General features: G+C 37.0%; 1 protein-coding gene across 8 annotated transcripts in view; it reads left to right on the top strand.

The window, feature by feature from the left end:
- Window positions 1-19,435, top strand: part of nectin1b (nectin cell adhesion molecule 1b) — a 156,842-nt gene extending 137,407 nt beyond the window's left edge. For 4 of the 8 annotated variants that reach the window (XM_076873390.1, XM_076873394.1, XM_004560497.3 and 1 more), the window contains one exon: window positions 17,419-19,435. In XM_076873390.1, coding sequence (XP_076729505.1) covers window positions 17,419-17,652 — 234 coding nt within the window. In that variant the 3' untranslated portion in view covers window positions 17,653-19,435. The other 4 variants (XM_076873395.1, XM_076873391.1, XM_076873393.1 and 1 more) reach the window with 4 other exon arrangements.
- The last annotated feature ends 416 nt before the right edge of the window (window positions 19,436-19,851 follow it).

A 19,851-nucleotide genomic window follows, 5' to 3' on the forward strand; every position in this document is an offset into this window, starting at 1 on the left:
CAAAAACTCCATTCATAACGTAGAGTGACTGTAGCTTTCCAGACTTATTTACTTATTTAAGTTGGGCACTAGTCTTGCAATTCCTATTGCGGGTACTTTTCAGACTTTTAACCTAGAGAAACAAACTTGCAGCAAATAAATCAGAAAACTTCACTGCATTGTCAAACTCTGAATATACATCATCTAAGCAGTGAAGGTCAAAGTAACTCAAAGGCATTTTTAAATGGAAGGAGGCTTTAAATCTATAGTGTTCAACTGTTTCAGAGGATTAATTAACCTTTTTTAACAATTTAAATGTGGTCTGCATTTGCTTTCAGTAAGAACCAATGAACTTAGAGCTGGGTGTCACTGACAAGGTCAGTAATTCAGAAATTAATCGAGCACGCCAGTAAAAATCTGGAATCCTTGAAGTATGGTTTTAGAGTAAACTAGATATTAAATATACATTTTTTCTTTCTCTAAAGTGGATATCTTTTGAAGGACTTAAATCATCGTAATTTAATTTAGAGTGTTAAAGTAAAGAGCCTGTTCTATTCACATTTACAGGTCCGTAGTTTTGTTTCAGGTACTTATCAGAATAGGTCTACCTGTTTCAGTATTCATAAAACAGAATATATCAGTTTCATAAAACTTCTGCATAGCTGTCACCTGGCATTAAAACCAGCGTTTCAGATCCAGAATAAGAAAACTCCTTTAGAAGTCACACTGTTTCACATTCCACAAAATGACATATCACAACTATATAATTTGTATGTGTTTAAAAAAAAAAGCTAGCAGAGTTACAGGTCTCACTATAGCACAAGAGACTGCATTAAAACACAATGTGTTAGATATATTTTCTGGTTTGGGTCCACTTGTCCTGTTAGAGGAAAGGGTCACTGTAAATCAATATAAAGTTGTTCTATGTGATCACCTCTAACCTCCTATGAAACATCTTCCAGAAAGACAATGCCTCAATAAACTGGCTCTAGTAGTTTACTGAATAGTTTTTTCGAAGGATCAAGTCATATGACGAATTTAGCTTTCAGTCACCAGATCTCATCACAAACAAACACGTCTTTAGATGTCACTTTTTCAAAGCATCGGCAAACATCCGCAGCTCTACAGCCTATTGTTCTGAGGACATAAACACACACACACAGACACACATATACAGTATACATATCTACACAATTTAGAGGTAGCAGAAGTGACTCTAGCAGGTAAAATAAAAGTGGTGGACTGTGAGACAGCTGAAATAATGTTTAGATTGTCTCTCTAACCAAGTGTTTCCCAACCACTGGGCAAAAAATGATCAGGTGTGCCATGGAAGATTATCTGGTTCCACCTAATTAGTACTCTAAGTCAGCGGTCCCCAACCTTTTTTGCGCGACGGACAGATTTACATCCGACAATGTTTTCACAACGTTTTATTTTGTTGTATTTATTTTATTTTGTTATGTTTATCTACCAAATACATACAATAAATATAAATAATAAATATATATACAATAAACAAATACAACCCTGAAAACCATAAATTTCACACCCGAGTCTCTTGCGGCCCGGTACCAAACGACTCCGGTCCGTGGCCTGGGGGTTAGGGACCGCTGCTCTAAGCAATCGGCGTGAGTCACAGGTGCATTCTCTTCCACTAGAGGGCAGTACAACTGCTCTAATTAAATAGGTTGCCAACTGCCAGTAAAAGAGAAGAAGACTGAGAAGAAATTACATAATAGTCAAGCTGTGAGACCACGCATTGCATAATAGCAATAGTTAAATATTTGAAAAGAAAAAGTAATCAATCTAACCTGGGTCCTGGAGGAAATTCTGACCCAGATAAAGGCCCTAGCATGAGTAGTGCTCAGAAGAAAGCAAAAAATGGTATATTGGGGACAAGCTGAGCCAATTCTGCTATACCTGGTGCGTTGGGGAAAATGATCAATATGCTTTTTGTGAAATTTTTGTTTGATGGTGTGCCGTGTGACTTTTCTAATGTGATATATGTGCCGTGGCTCCAAGGTTGGGAAACACTGCTCTAACCATTAGGGTAAAAATGCTTTGTTACGTTCTAAGCCCAACTAACTCATGCATAATAGTACAAATAAAAAATAAAATAAAAACCGCACTGATGTTATATTGATGCCACCAACTTCAATATATTAGCCTGTCAGCTAACCTTGTTAAAACTGCTTTGCATTTTTGGTGCACTTTATAAATGACTCTTTCTCACCGAACTTGAGGGATAACTCAATTACTATCATTCTTTTCTCTGGGCGAATTGATTTTGATTTTCTGTGTAGTTATTCAAGGATATTAAACTATCATCTTCAATTCTATGCTCAAAGGGACTGGATGTTTAATTCAGATAATCCTTGGACACCAAGGGTAGATCTTCCTGAGATTTATTTCTTATCTCTGATAACATTCCACTTAAATTGAAGTTTAGGGCTGCTCTTAAGATGAATAGGGTATCACTGAGGTTTTCAAAACACTATTTGTGAAAGACATGCATTGACTGCTGAGCGTCGAGTGTTACTAATGATGATTCTCTAGGGGCAAAACACTATCTGCCAATTTTGAATGCAATGTGGCTGTAATTTTCCCCCTGATTGCACTCCGGTCATGACAAATACTCTCGATATTTAAATATCCAGTGAGTGCAGAGTGTGAGCGGTGGGGAAATATGCAATAGTTGAGAGATTGCAAAGTAGATTTAAATTATTTACAGGAGATTCTGTAAAAGCTTCCGTCATTTCTACGTAATCTTTTCTCAGATGGAATTAAAGTACATTGATGCAACACGTATCATTTCATTCCATTTCTCGTTCACAAGTCTTTACCATGCAGCTTTAGACGTGGTGCATTTGTGCTTTGCATTTACTTAACCACTCTTAATTTTACTCCACTGATTTCATTACAGCAAGCATTTTGTTTGTGGGTTGTACAATCAGTTCAGAGACACTTTGAACCCTGTTGTTCTGTTTTTAAAAAACTTACATTTTATTTCATCATCATTGCCTATCTGAGCTCTGTTTAGATTGTTTATTTTATTAAAATAAGGAAAATCAAATAAATCCATTTTCACTTTTCCTACATAAGATACATTTTTAAAGGGGGCACAAGATATTATGTTGGTTTTCTACAGTTTTCGGCTATTTTCAATTGATAAATGATAAACGAAATCACCTTTTTTATTTTTTGTAAATTTTTATTAATGGAGCAACAACGTGTTTTGTTTTATTGGATTTGGATAAAGAGCGTTCAAAGCTGTCATTGTCATTTATTGATCACCCCATTAAGGTCATTTGCTCAATCATCCACTTGGCCAATTCCTCATCGAGTCAGTCATTGGATTTGTTTTTTGTGCTCAGTGGTCGAATTCTAGTTGAATGAAGGTCTTTGTCTATGTTTACATGCACACTGAAATATCAGCACAATGGAAGCCACACAAGCATCTCCATTAACTCGCTTCTGGGCTTTGCAAGTATCTCCATGTGCCACAGGGTAACCGTGGTTGCCAATGTAAACAGTTAATTCAGACTGTGATCAGGACACATTTATTAGTTTCATTGTAGTCTGAAGGATTACATGGACATATGTTCAGTATAATCCAGGCATTAGAGCTGCGCGTGCCCGCGGTGGGTTTGGCTTGTTTTGTGTTTGTTTCCGTTGGAATCCAGTTTTCATGACTATCAAATGTACATCATTTCCTGGATATACATAGATGAGCTATGTCTGTGAAGGTTCTCAGTCATCCAGGTCATTGTAGTCAAAGGAGCTTGCAAAGAAAAGCGTCTGGACTTCTTTAAGTTGCTTGAAGACGTTTCACCTCTCATCCGAGAAGCTTCTTCAGTTCTAAGGTCAAAAGTGAGCCACCTCCACAGGACAAGACTCAGCAATCCATCTGCATCTTAAGGATAAAGGTCACTCTTTCGAGGATGCCAATGTTCACATTTTGGACAGAGAGGACAGATGGTTTGAAAGAGGAGTGAAAGAAGCCATCTATGTCCACTGTGAGCGACCATCTTTGAACAGAGGCGGGGGTTTACGACACCAACTCTCTGCCATCTATAATCCAGTTTTGAGATCCCTTCCCAGACGCCTTAACGCCCACTCACATCCTGGGCCATCTGACCTCAGGAATTCGCATGATAAGGTGGGGCCAGGTTTCACAATGAACACACCCAAAACTCTGGCTGATTGGGACCCACGCCCAGTTTCCCACCTTGGCTCAGGCGATTAGAGGATCATCAGGGGGTCCTTTTGTCCCTCTGTGGGGGGTCACTCCCACTAGGTTTATATCTGGGACTCTCCACCATTTGACCTTAGAACTGAAGAAGCTTCTCGGATGAGAGGTGAAACGTCTTCAAGCAACTTAAAGAAGTCCAGACGCTTTTCTTTGCAAGCTCCTTTGACATAGATGAGCTATGCACACATAATCTTAAGAAAAAAAATAGCAGCTGGACCAAAACATGATCCTGTTGCGCATGCCAACACTTTATGGATAAATATGGAAAAATAATAGAATAATGGTATGTGCATAGTAAACAAAGATTAAATTCTTTTCCATCTCTAATTTTTGATTTAATATATAATAATTTCCCCACTGTTGTGAGTTTCTGTTCAACGACTCCATTGCTGGCTCGTCATAATAATTTTCACCTTTCACGTTTTCTTTTCCTCCCCATGCGCACCCATTTTTCTTTGTCTTCCACTCTAACACTGCTGCTCACACACTCAAAATGTCCCCACGACCATTCAACCTTCAGCCATCAATTTTCTCATCTGTCTGCCTTTCACTTGCTCTCTCCCACTTTCTCTTTCTCTCGTCAGCTTTCTATCTTTTTCACACTCATTTTTTTTGGCTGCCTCACTCCTCACACACTTTCGCCTCTCTTGTCTCCAGAACTCTGGCCACAAGGACTGTGATGTCCAGTATGCGGAGCTGGATACTGCAGCTTTGACCTCCTCTCCAAGCCCACGAAGCTCTGCTCACACTGGCCCTGGGGATCTTGTCGAGTATGCAACCATCCAGCCTAGCTCACACTAACGCATGCCATTATAGGCCTTTCCCCTCAGACTTTGGCCTCAAGGTATACAGACCAATGCACTCCATCCCTTCATTCATACCCTTTTCACATGCACTGACCTTCCTTTATATGATCCACATGGTTCCCTTGTCTACCTTCCTCTTCAGCCTTGGTCATCTTTTGATATCCCCTATGTTGCTCTTCAGAAAGTTTGATTGAATCAGAGTGATTTTTAGGGTGTCATTTAACACAACAGCACTCGAGCAGAGACGTGTGGTGCAGAAATTGAAAAGCACATTGTAGTGAGAGAATATAAGATCAGCCACACAAGTGCTCTATAATTTTCACAAAATGTCATGCAAAATATGGCTCGCTGGCAAAGACAAAGCAATTTTTAACTCCTTTTCTTCATGTTTTCTTGATGCTCCTTTTAGTCTCTTTATGCATGAAGTCTGATTCCAGAGAAATCTGTAGAGCATTCCTGTCCATAATGTGCGAGATTTAGCAGCATGACTATTTTGCATGAAAAACGTTTGGGATTTTGAACATCTCTGGTCTTATAAAAACAAAATGAAATAGTTCTTTAGTCTGTTTTTATGTCACTTTTTTGACTTAATGGCAAAATAATGTAAAATATTGAAGATATCATATGTAAAATGCTTTTCTGAGCAGTTGCGCACACGCCAAAGGTGGTTGTCAAGTGATTATGACACACTTGACAGCCCTGATTGGTAGCAGAGGAAACATGCTCTCATCTACAAGACTCTGCTCTGATGTCTGATCTGTACCCAAATCAAGACAGCTGGGAGAAATCCTTCCATCACATGCAAACAGTCATCTACACCACTTGAAATACTCCTTATACGCATACAGGAAAGTGGAACAGGGGCACAAATCGCCGTGCTGCTAAAGTGGTTAGACTGGTTTCTGTGTGTTTCTGCAAGTTGTTGTTCAGCCAAGCCAGGAGGCTTCAAGGTTAAAGGCATGAAGAGAAGTAGTGCAAAATGTGTGTTCATAAAACACTGTTGCAGGATTTACTTGTTTTTTGTTTTTTTTTTCCAAATTTTAGCTAAATGAGCTAAATGTAGATATAAAATGCATTATTGCACACAAAAGCTTTGAGAAATCACATCTTAAAATGAATGTTTTGCATTAGTTAACAAAGCTGGAATGAGAATCTTTATGTGATAACAGAAGCACCATTATTACTACTTGTTGCCCTAAACTGCAATTTCAGATTTACTATTGAAGTAATTTGCAGGTGTGACATCTCTAGAGAGCAAAATATTTAAAGCTACATTAGGTATTCACTCACTGGCAGCCCCAGATGGTATCAGGAGATACTGTTTGAATTTTGAGCAGCTAAGTAGCCAGAAATCACAGGACGTGATGTCCGTAAATAACAAACATTTTTCTCAACCCAGACGCTCTGTGATGTCTTACACTAAAACAAACAAAAGACGACAATAAACAGAGGAGTCTAGCTTGTTGCCAGGAGACAAGAAGCTGGGCTCATCTACTTAGTTCTAATTATTTGCCCCTTGATGACCCAATGTGACAACAAGGGTAAATTAAAATGTGTGCCATCAATAAATAGACCCACACATAACAGTTCAGTTAAACTAAAAGTTCTGTTGTGGAAGAGTTTGTCTGTCAGTTTTTCAGCACAATAATAAAACAACACAGAGAAAATGTGCTTCAGTTTGACAATTCAGATGGAACACATTCATTTTTTGAATGTAGAGTAAACTAGCCTGTCCCTGCAAATGCAGAGCAAACTTTGCATTGCATAGACTGGGAGAGTGACAATAATTTTACTATAAAATGTTTTTATGTATTTATTTAAATTTCCTAATTTATTCCATATGTCATCATACATGTACAATGACAATAAAATGCTACTCTGTTCTATTCTTTCCTAAATTATCCAATGGACTGTGCCATATTCTTAAGCCATACTGCTTTTTGGGTTTTTTTTGCTAGTAAAACAAGAAAAGGAACAATTATAACAAACTTGAAAGTCAGTATTTGGTATCACCACCTTCATCCTTCGACACAGCCTGAATGAACTTATACAAGTTTTCTTATCATTTTTAAGTAGTCTTCAGGTATAGTTCTCCAGGGTTTATGAAGGGACTTCCAATGTACTCTTCATTGGATGCTGACCATTTTTGGCTCCATTCTCTGTCAAGATGATCCCAGATGGATTAAAAGATGTTGAGGTCTGGGCACTGTGTTTCACTCTGTGCCCAGACCTCTGTGTTTCTCTCCAGGCATCATTTTATTTCACTAGTACTCCATGCTATAAAATAAACCCATTACCATTTATACTCTTTCCAGATGGCTTTGCATGGTAGGTAAAAAATCTGATGGAGCCCATAATTCCATCAATTTCTCCAACACCACTGACTGAAATTCAGCCCAAACCCTGACAGAGCTTCCACTGTATTTTAAAGAGTTACTATAAGTACTGTCCATCGGCTATAGATAGTTTTGAAGGCCCGACACTTATTCTTTTGTGCCCCACTTGTCCAGTTTCCTCGCACTTTATAAGGACACACTGTACATCAGGCGAAGACATGCCAAATTTCCAGCTAGTAATGCTTTAGCCATCATCTTGTTGGTGCAAAAATTGTGTTTCTGTTTTTGTGCATACTTTTTATCTTTGTGCATGTTTTATTCAACTGATGAAATGGACAAAAATGTTTTTGCAGAATGATTATGATGAGTTACTTATTTATAGTTAAGTAAGTTGTTTGTAATGCATGTGACACAAAATGGGTTCATCCCTTGAGTGAGGTGCCATTTTTATACTGAAATATTTTAATAGGTCAGTTCTAGGTGGCAAAACAAAAAAAAAAAAACAAGGACTGCACTGAAAACGAGAGAAAAAGCAACTAATGCCTATCCTTCAAAGCAAGGCATAAAGAAATGATGATGGCACTTTTGCACAGTGTTGTATTTGTATGTATTATTAGTTTTTTCTAACTTACACTGTTTGGACAAAGTCTGAAGAAAGTACTATAGTGATATTTCTATATTTCTACACAGGGAGCATAAAACTTGTTCAAATTTGTTCTGAGTGAGTGCAGAGATGGCCAGAGATGTAACAAAAAAGATTGGACTTGCATTACACATTTTATATTAGCAAAAGAGAGAGAGAGAGGACAAAGGATTACTTCAGGCAAGCAGTCATGCAATGCAGCCCAGCCCAGCAGAGATTGGAGAGTGACAACAATAAACTACCAACAAAGTCGGGGCCTACAAGTGAATGTCAGGTGGGGGCAAGGCTAATCAAAAGCTACATAACAAGCAGCCAGTAGAGTATTAGTAGCAACTGTTTGTAAATTACCAGACAATTAGTCTAGCAGAAGCATCAGTAGCACTGACAGTTTAAGTACACATTATTATTGCAAGGGTGCACTAAATGTACTGAGAAATGGTCTCATGTATTTTGTGTAGTGCAGTAAGATTTTAAGCCTAAGAACCTATTTTGCATAAGAGAAAAGAAACATAGTCTATTTAGTGTAGATGCCGGTAAATATTTAAATGTGGATTAAAACCAGTTGAAATTTGAAAAAAGATAGCATTATTTTTTTTTGTTACCAAATAGACAGTATATCAATAAAATGTGCTACTGCACCATCCTGAGATTAAGGCTAAATAAATTACAGATTTCAATATTCTTGCATACAGTACCCCGGCTTTGATGTGGAGCCAAGTCTTTACTAACACCCAAGACTTATCTTTGGTATTAAACCTTTGGCAGCTGCATGCTGGAAGAATTCGTCCAAAAAATATCCACAGTTAAATACAATTATTTCTGGTTTTGGGTTCTCAAAATCTTTATCACACTCACATCCTGTAAGTGGAAAAATGTAAAGAGTGTATTAGTTTTATGGTAGAAAGAAAGAAAGAAAGAAAGAAAGAAAGAAAGAAAGAAAGAAAGAAAGAAAGAAAGAAAGAAAGAAAGAAAGAAAGTCTTGTGTCAAAGTATCATAACTTTTAAAAATATTGTGAATATTGTGGCCAGTGGTATCCCTCTGCCTCCTAGTAGATGTAGTTTTCAGTAGATATAGTATCAAAATCTTAGATAACATCTTACTTGAATCATAGCATTCACAAGAGTTTTAGAAAACCTGACCTCTGACCTTTTCCACTGTGCAAAGTGACTACCGAGTGATGTCTTTTGTAAGTCATTTTGGACATACATTTTGGTCCACTGAGGGGGTTGTTTTGTATTTCCAGGTGTCTTTTTTTTTTCTACATCTGTTGAACGTCTAGTGTTGAGGTCCGTAGGACCTCCGTGTACTGGCTACTAATAGTCCAAATGTGTTTGTTGTGGACATGTTTTCAGTGCCAGACTTTGACTCATTTTAAACCTTGTTTTAATGCTGCTTATATAGTCTTTGTAGGCCCATGTTTTATGTACTGAAACAGTTATGTGTGAAGGAATGCAGAGTGATCAGCAGACGTCTCCAAGATGGCGCGGGCTCTTGACACTAAAAAAAGTGAGCTTCTGCATGGAGCATGTCCCGAGTTTCTCAAAGGCAGTTTGCAAAATGTGTGTATCGACAAAGACTGTCGAGCAGATAATCCAGTTCATACACACTTGCACAATCTTCTCATACTTTTCATCACAACCTCTCTCAGTCTTGCTACTGATCACAACCACATTTACTTCCTCTTAGAAAGGTCTTCACAAGAAAACAGGATACTTGTAAAAATGAACCAAATATAATGCAAATGCTCTTTTAAACTTGTTAAACATATCATATTCCTTTTAAAAGGAAGCCTAACATTTTTCTAAATATTTTAAACATTTTTATTTTATATTTTAACATGGATTTCAATGTTTTTAATATTTCAACACATAAATGACATTTTTAAACTGGTTACAAACAAATAATTTGAATAATTGAAATAAAAGAAACCAGTAGAAGAAAAACAGCAAAATGTAAAATAACCCCCCAAAAATACCCACATGTACTTTTTTATATATAACCCATATTCAAATGTATTATGTTGATAAGAACAATATTGATATTAATCATTAATCATGTAAATTTCTTGCACCTGTCATAGACATCCAGATGATTTCCAGAAAAATGAATAAGTCCAAAGTTCAAGTGTTGAGCATCACACTGACATTAAAGTTGTTTCATGGTTGGACATCTTGTGGACCTAGTTTGGACATCGTATAGATGTGCCAAATTGGTCATGGACCGACGGACCCAATGTAGACATGATCCGCACATCTGACGTTCACTGTTTAGTGGGTTAGGTCGAGGTCACTGAGACTCTGACTCACCCTTGATTTTTAGTGGAGACACTGAGGGTATCATTTTGAAAACCCTGGGTGTCTTTCTTCTCGAGTTATTGCGTTCACAAGATTTTCATAAATCTTAGACCCTTACCGCCCGCCTGCCCAAAGGGGTGATGACTGAAACCGCTGTTTGGTATTTAATGGTTATGAAATATAGACACAAACGGAAAGGATTACCATTTGTAGTGTTAGAAGTGTGTAATCATAATAATAACATTTTTACAAAACTAGAAGTCAACGCATTTTTCCAGCACTGGGCAAAAACAGTAGATTACAGTATCTGAAAACTGGTATCTGAGCGAAACAGATTATTGGATCTGTTCAACATTCACGTTCCACAGTTCTGAGACAAAGCAGAAAAATTAATGTTTATTGATTTACTTCTTCTGTTAGTTTATATAACACGTTCAGTCAGCAGCTCTATAACGGATGGCCCGCTGTTCCAACATTAACTTCTCTGGGGAAATGCCTGTTGACATTCCCTGTTTGTAATAAGCCTTGTCTTGGCTGGCTCCAGTCACGGGGTTACACCATTCAATAAAATCTGTGTTTGCTGAGCCAGAGACTCAACCACTAGTTTATATCCAGGGTGACAACATTATCATTTCATTTTCTGCCTGTGCAGTTCACCTTTGGCCTATGATTTAGAAGTAATCAGTGAAATAAATCAGCGAACTGTTAATCACAGCCTGATTGTATTTTTCTAGCATCCGCTGGCTTTGACAGAGCTATTACATTATCAGATATGAAAACTTATTTGTGCCATCATTCTCCAAGGTTATGTTATCTACTCTTTATATACCGGTGCTTAAAATGACTTCAAGGTGAATCAGATTTAATTTAGATTAGCGTTCATTTTTTAAGTATGCACAGGTGATGGTTCTTTTTGTGCGCTTTCGCTTTACATTTAAACAAAGTTAGAAGTCTGACTTTCCTATGAGTATAACCCAATTATAGTGTAAAATAATTTAAATAGCTTTTGAAGTTTTACATTTCAAATGCTTGTTTCCACTATTATCCAAATCCTCCAAAACACTTCTTGCAATAGTTTTGAAATAATTGTGAAACTGGTAACACAATTAGCTTTGTTTTTTATTGTTTTCAAACTGTTTGTTTGAACAGAACCATACTGTCAAAGCTATTGATGCTCCTTTTTAAAAATATCCACTTAATTTGACCTTTTCTGTTTCCTGATGTAGTTTATGTTTATTATGTTTAAATACAATAGGGCATCTTATGTGCTTGTTGTTGTCTTCTTGTTCTTCTTTCTGGCCTTAGCTGTCTGGATAGTGATGCTAGACAAAACCAGCGCTGGTAGGCAGGCTGTGGTTGTCTTTATTTTACACTGCCAACAGTGCATGTTTTTTTTCCTCAAGGGGAATAAAATGATACTGGAAGTTTAAGTGAACTCTACAAAACCATAAATATCAGCTGTATTACTGTGTTGAATTACAGACTTTTGACAAATGTTTTATTTTGGAGTGAACGTGGCCTGAAGCACAGATGCTGAGCAACATGGGAATAAATCAAACCACAAGGGTCAATAAATCCAATTACTCTTCAATTAAATGCTGGAACGAGTAAGATGTGTAATTTGTGAAACGATGGATCAATGGTGACTGATGGTGCAATGTGCAGCGCTCTCCGAAACAAAGCATGTCGACTTTTAATGTGAAACAGCTCCAAGAAATGTCTTTATTTTTTCTTTATAAAAAGGAAAACATACACATTCTACTTCAAGCTTACTTTAAGGTTGTAATGTTCAGTGTAACAATTTTATGTTAATTATTTTATGTTAATTATTTTAATTCACCCAGCCAGTGCAATGCAAGGTACATTTATTAACTACAAACTGTAATAAAAATGTCAAATTAAGGTGGTTTAAAGTAGCGAAGATAAAATTAATCATGGTAGCCTAAAATAAGGGACAATGGTACAATCTCAGTTCATGATCAAGTCTAGTGAAGGGAAAGCTACATTTAACTGCAGATGTACTATCTCTGTTTCATCAAATGTTCAATCTGCTTCTGCTCACATGACAGGAAGAAAGAAGAGCATAGGTATGTTGAAGGTTTTCAGTTGGCTTCTGTCATCTAGCTTAGATGCAGTTTCAGGGTTTGGGAACAACCTTGTCTCATTTATAGACTTTCTGTGTCTATGAGTGACCCTTATCCCCGCCTTAATAGCGTATACAGACTACTACACACTGTCATTCTGACCTATAGCACCAGAACTAGGCTTAAGCAACAAATGCACTACAGTTAAATTACCAAAAAGATAGAATTGAAATAAACACACTGTGTTTCAACTCACTGTTAACTTGTTCTATATTAATGCTGAGATATATACGTTACACTTACAACTATTACCTATAAGCTGTACATCTAAATTTTGAGCTGTACACTCAAAAGTTTCTGGTCAATGTATTTAAGATATATTAAAAAAAAGAAACTGTAACCAGTGACGTTATTTAAATGTTGAGTTCCTCCAATATTATTTTATTATTAATTGTTTAACCATTACTGAAAAACACAGATATGGAAACTATCGAGAAGTATAGCAATTAAAAATAAAGAATAATCTAAGCTAATGTTAAGTGTGAGCTTATTAAATATCTTGTTATTAAACGTTTAATTGTAATGTTCAGGATCCCATTTTTCAGACAGGACTTAGTCAACTTTATTTTTTCACTTCTTGTGGGCAGTAAATACCTCGAGTAATGGCCATTCCTTATTTAAACACACTTTGATTGGGGAAATAACTCTGATAAGTAGGCTGATAAAAATGTCTTGTACTCCTTTAAATCTTAATTCCAAAAAAGTATTTTCCATAAATGACCTTTGCATTTAATTTCCCTTCAAAAATCATTACACAGCTTCAGATAGGCAATTGTCCTAAATCATGAAAACTCCTGGGCTCACTGCCCAGCAGTTTAATGGAACTCTGGAATTTGTTAGCAACAGAAAAGATGCTTTCAAACTGGCCTCTATTCAGAGTCACCATTAAGTGGAAAAAATAGCATAAATTTAACAAAAAAAAAAGTGTGTGTCTATGTGTGTCTGTTTTTTTGTTGTCACCATTTTGATTTAATCTTGAGTCACTGTTTAACGTTCAGTTTTGTGTTCCTGTCTTGATTTCCTTGTATTCCACAATAAGTCTGATCATTTGTAATATTTGAAATCTCTGGTTAGGTCTGTTGTGTGATTTTCATTGTTTTGTTTTGTGCTTTAAGTTCTTCATCCTAGCTTCCCTTGTGTTTCTATCATTTTAGTGTGTTTTCATGTCTCTGTGTTTAGTTGAATCCTCTTGTCCATTAATGTTGTACTTTAATAGTCAGTTTTCTCTTTTGTCTTGCTTTGAGTTTCCCTGATTACCTTATGCGTATAAAAAGTTCTCTAAAAATGTTCTCTTTGCTACCTTTAATAAACGTTCGATTTTTGTTTGCTGGTATCCTTCATTTGAGTTATTTAATCTACAAATTGCAGTGATATTTTAAAGTTCTAAATACAAGCATCAAAGCCTTGCTCTTCCAATGTTAAACAGTCTTTTTTTATAATTGAAAATCAATTCTAGAATGTCTGGGACAGAAAGAAAAAATGTCTGGTTAATCATAGCAAGAGTACTTTTCTATGATTTTTCTATGATTTTTCTTTTGCACATTTGGAACTTTCCAAAGACATACAGGGGTTTAATGATGATTCTAAATTGGCTGAAGGTGTGGACATAAGAGTGAATGGCTGTCTCTTTGTGTTAGCCCTGAGATAGACTGGTGACCTGTGCAGTGCATACGTCTTATGACAGGTGCAGACCAAGCATGAAGCATGAATTTGTGGATGGATAATGCAGCTCAAACAAAAACAGGGAAAACAGACTGCCTGCATAGAGTTTTTCTTCTTCTTCTTCTTCTTTTTTAAATATATGGAGGTGCAAAAGCAACTTTACAGGGTGTTTGCTGTGACACACAATTTTTAACTGACACATATTTAAATAAATAAATAGCTAAATCAAGACAATTAATACAATAATAAAATACATACCACAATGTTTTTCACCCATCATCCATCCTTCCATCCATTCTCATCCACTTATGTTTCCATTTTAATCTTTTTGTTGGTCATTGTTTAAATGTACAGAATAACCAGATTAGTAGTTTCCAGTTGTTATCTGCATGCTAACTTAATATTCTTTGTAAGAATCAAATTACTGGATGGTATATAACTCTTGTCTGAGCTCTTTTCTGAGCCCACTGCCCCCCTGTACTTCTCAAGCTTCTCGTGTTCCATCTTCCTGATGTCGCTGTAGTGATCACAAATGACAACAACATCAGTAAAAAGGAACAGCTAGAGAAGTACAAAGGGCTCAGAGAAGAGCTTGAGAAGATGTGGAAGGTGAAGGTAACACTGGTCCCAGTGGTAATCGGAGCACTAGGTACGGTGACTCCCAAGCTGGACGAGTGGCTCCAGCAGATCCCAGGAACAACATCGGAGATCTCTGTCCAGAGGAGCGCAGTCCCAGGAACAGCTAAGATACTGCAGGACCCTCAAGCTCCCAGGCCTCTGGTAGAAGACACGAGCTTGAAGGATAGACCGCCCGCAGGGGCAAGAGGGGAATTTATTTTTTTTTAAATCAAATAATCTCTGATTTATTCAGCCTACAAATTTAGAATTCAGGGTTTTTACTCGTGCAAGAGTGTATTTGAATTAGGCAGGGTGTATTTCTCTTCAAAGGGACAATACCTAACATTGAATCAGACTTTTTCTACAGACGTCTGCTAAAGTTTCAAATCTAAATCCCAAATGTCTTGAGACAAGCCTTTAAGATGGAAAAGCTGCTCCTCAGACTGCTGCTTTTAATTTTTCTTGATATCACCAAGGTCTTTTCTGCACACAAAAGAAATTAATAACGTGACAAAGTAGAAAGTTTTCTTAACATCTTCAGTGGTCCTTGATACTGACCTGAAACAAATAAGCTTTTCAGACGCTTCTGCCAATGTCTGCCGCATGTGTGTCAAGAGGGGTTTACTTGCATGTCTTATGCTGTGAAAAATCCAGTTCACCTTCACACAAGCTTAGTTCTCACACTGTCACCATTAACAGCTTCCCCTTGCTTTACTATTACAGCATCTTTTGTCTCTCAAAATATCATACATGTAGCAATACAGAGGTTTACGTTATGCTATTTGAAAAATCTTTTTTTTGTGTGTCATTGTGCTGGTTGCCTGCTTATTAACAGTTCCTCGATGTGTACCTCATGTTTTATCCATTTTACTATATTTATTTGTTCTGCTGGGCTAGCTTTTCATGTAATGGAGTTATCAATTTTATACTTTGTTTTGATGAATGCAATGATTTGTAGGCAGGTTTAAGTCTCCTTCTGGTTTTGTTGCTCCACCACAATATTTACAGAGTTGGGATCATCGTTTTCGTAGATGTAGAGATGCTTGACGATTATTCGTAAGTTGCATTTTCACTATCATTCTTATCATTTTGTTTTGTTTTTGCATGTCTTCTATTCACCACCTCATTTCATTTTTATTATAATCGCCTCACTTCAAAGCACATCCAAGATCTTTTAAAAGCACTATTTAATTTAGAGCTGCTTAAGGTTTTCAGTGATTTCAATTAACGTTCTTTAAAAAGCTAGAAATTTAATTTCTCAGAGTCCCCCAAAACAGCTCAGTGCTGAGGGCACTATATTCATGACTGGTAATGTTATACTGCCACTAAGGTAATTTTGTTTCTGTGGTGTACTGTGGTGAGTTCATGGCTTCATCTGCTTGTGCTATTTTAAAAAAACCCTAATCTGTTGAATTGGACAGGGAGCATTCTGGGAAGGAGTGTCAACAAATGTAACAGCGGAAAACAATTATGATGTTTGAAACTTGACTTCCCACCTACCAAATCACATGTTGGCACACAATTTAATTTAGTAAAGGGATTGCTGATGGTAATGCAGAATATTCAGTGAGGTAAATCTAACCTGTCAATGTCACCCACAAGTAGGTGTATAATTGCCTTTTCTGTCGGGAAATCGCATTTATGCAGATATTAAAGTGTGAAGTACATACACAACATATTTATTTACTATCAATGATGTTTATAATGAGGATGAACCTAAAAAAAGTGCTAATTAAATTATTATTTAATACAAAATAAATACCAAAGTTGCATCTTTTCTGCCAGCTGAATTTGTTGATTCTAACTCATCGACTCCCAAGTTGGAGCCAAATTCCCAGTTCAAGGATAACAAAGTGACTGACATGCTGAGAAGGCAGACTTGCTGCTCTATCAGAGATCTTAGTGCCATTATAAGCTTTATAAGTAGCACTTAGAGCATTTCATTGTAAAAAGCAGATGAACAATCAGACCCTTCTGACAACATCATGTAACATCAGAATAATGGCTGTTTTTGTTTCATAAAAACTGACAAAAGCAGGATAGACTACAACACCAAAACACTTCATGCTGTTCTGTGTAGACATTTATTTATAAAGAAACACTTTATAAGATGATAACAGCATAAATAATTTGTCTTGGTCTGTGAAATCAGTGGCTCACTGATTATTAACATAAATATAATTTTGTAAGTTAGAGTCAATGAGGTTTGAACCATGTTATGGAGAGTTTTTAAACTATAGACAGACTATTTTTAGATTTTGACAATGCATAATTAAATCTTGTGAAGGTGGTGAAATTAAAAGAAAAAAGTTAAAATGTTGAGGAAAAAAATCAAGAATAAAATTTTGAATTTAAAATGTGATAACTCTTATCTTTTCCTGTATGTGACCCTAATATTTTGCAATTGAAAGATATTTTATTTCTGTATTTTTCTATAATAAAGGATCAGCAGCTTTGTGATTCATGAATATAGGGCCCTCGGTGCAAAGAGTTGTGTTGTGCATATGTGACATGGCAGAAGTGTGACATGCCCAAATCATTTAAAGACATAAAATGCTTGAGTACTTCAAAAGACGCTGCTCTGCTGTGTATGGTTCTGTATTACTGTGAAGTCGCTCAGTCAACTCTCATCAAAAACTTTGTGACCCTGCAGTATTTTCTTCTTTTTTCCGTCTCCACACAGGACTCTGGGAGGCATCCAGAAGAGCCTTTGAACCCAGCTGAATATATGAGCTACCAACGTGTCTGCAACATGGAACAATTCCCCGAGTCTCAGCCTGCTCACCCTCCTGTTACTTTCCTGCCTCAGCACCCTTACACTCAGCACCCCTCCAACGAGCCCATGTACTCCAACACGAGCTTCCCCACCCACGGCCCTCGAGCTCCATTCACTTTCCCAAAGGAGCAATCTGTGTGACATGCCACGTAACTATTATCTCAGCGAGAGGCAACATGATAGTGCCACAAATGCTTCGTGAAAAACAAAGCTCTGCTGAACAGATGTGCATCTATCCCCACCTCGCTTCTGTTTCCTCTATAGGCTTAAAACACTTGTGGGCTTCCCCCTGCCATATGAAAGTGTCCCTCAATCCCCTGTGTATTGTGTGCTGCTTGCTCCACTGAAGCTATAGGGCCCCAGTTATCTCGTGATGTTAGCATCCTCGCCACCAGCTACTCTCTTCCACCACTCAATCCTTTACCCTTCACATGTGCCCACTCATCCTGTTTGCTTTTTATTGCCTCCTCACCTTTGAATATTTTGGGTTTTGCCAACTGTCTGTACAGAATATGCCACTCAAAATGTTTTCTCTATTTTTTTTTTTTTACATCTCCCACAGTGGTAGTGACCTTTTATAGCAACGTGGTTCTTTTGTTTGTATTCTGTCTGTCAATCATATGCTTGCTTCTTTGAAAGTCATATACTATAATGTATGTGTGATCAGGTGTTTACTGGTGGACTAAAAAAAATATAAGAAATGCCAATTAATTTGTAAAACTAATTATCAATCTGTAATGACATGGACTACCCCTTTAATGACGGTTAATGACTGGGTTGTTATGTGAAGAGGTGAACTGGCAGTCTTTCAGCTGGATCCTTCATTACGTTTCATAATTGCTTTGCTGTTATGAAGTTTGACTGGCTATTTTGGACTGTTAGAAGAGAATGTTATCCTCATTAGCTAAGAAGAAAAACAAAGGGCTTGAGATCCAACAGTACCTACTTTCTGCTCACTGTCCATGTCTCATTATCCTTCCCTTCAGGCTACTGTTATTTTCATTGTCATCTACCAGTAGTTGCCAAAGACATAGTTTTTCTTGGATTTTTTTGTCCATTTGCTTTCACGCTAGCAATTACATTAAAATTATCTGAAGGGAAATAAAAACATACTTGATTGGCAACTTGCTACGCTTTCCCAGTTTACATTATCCGTTTACCATATGCTGTATTAATCATATCTTTATACGAAAACGTGTTCAGAGGTTGGTTTGAGGTTCATTACTTCATGGGTCCATTCTCAGATAGCAGATGCATTTGGGCCTAATCTGGATGACTTTTTGTCACCTAAGGCTCTACCAAGTATTGTTTAGGACAGATATGGCCCGCAAATCATGAGCCGGGCTTAGTATGGGTTATAGTAAATATCTTGCTCAAATGTCAAGGCAAACCCGACCCCTGGATCACATAAAGTAAACTTGAGGTAGATTTGAGGCAGGCAGGGTCATTCCTGAATCAGTGAAGTCAGTCAAGGTCAAATATGGTCCATAGAAATCTGCAAATGTGGGCCACAGTTGGACCAAATATTCCTTGTTCTCTAGGTTGTGTTCGTTCAGAGTTATCAACTAACTGGTGCGGGTAAAAGGTGAAGACAATCACATACAAGGGTTGTCCTTGAAAAAACAAATCATGGATAAAGTGAAAAGGCTTTTTCAAGGACAGCCCAGCCACTTAACATATTTAAATATTTTTTAAATATGATTTGTACTAATATAACCTAAATAAGTTTAAATCAATCTAAGGAACCGAAGATAAAAGCTTGCTACTGTATTTTTTTAGACAATACTCAGTTATATATGATAACACCACATATTTTCATAGTCCATTTTACACTGTTACTTTCAGACCATACATAAGCTAACATGCTTGATGAGCCAATTTCAGGATACCGCCTCCTACACGCAAGCCCTCTAGACACAGAAAATTAGCATAAACTGAAAGTTCACATTTTTTGCCATGTCAGATGTATGTTTGGAAAAAAAATAAAGAAAAGAAAATACTTGTGTTTGTGCTCGATGTGAAAAAAAAAAACCTTGAGGTGTTGAAGGTAATTTAGTGTTTACTCTTAATGGTGATGGTAAATGGAATAGAGTAAAACTTGTGAGACTTTCTCCTGTGCTCACCTTGTTGTCTTGCAATGGCTTGATATGTGTGCTAGCATTTAGTTTAAGCAGTGGTATCTGGTTTGAACCACTGAAGGAGTTTGTTATCGCTGTACCTGCTGTGAGAAAAGACACACACATCTTTGTCTTTTTGTGACACATTTAATCTTCAAGAGATCCTTCCTTTTTTATTATTATTATTATGATTATTATTAGTATTATTATTATTGATAAGTAC

The sequence above is a fragment of the Maylandia zebra genome, linkage group LG14 (assembly GCF_041146795.1).
Source record: "Maylandia zebra isolate NMK-2024a linkage group LG14, Mzebra_GT3a, whole genome shotgun sequence".
Taxonomy (NCBI): domain Eukaryota; kingdom Metazoa; phylum Chordata; class Actinopteri; order Cichliformes; family Cichlidae; genus Maylandia; species Maylandia zebra.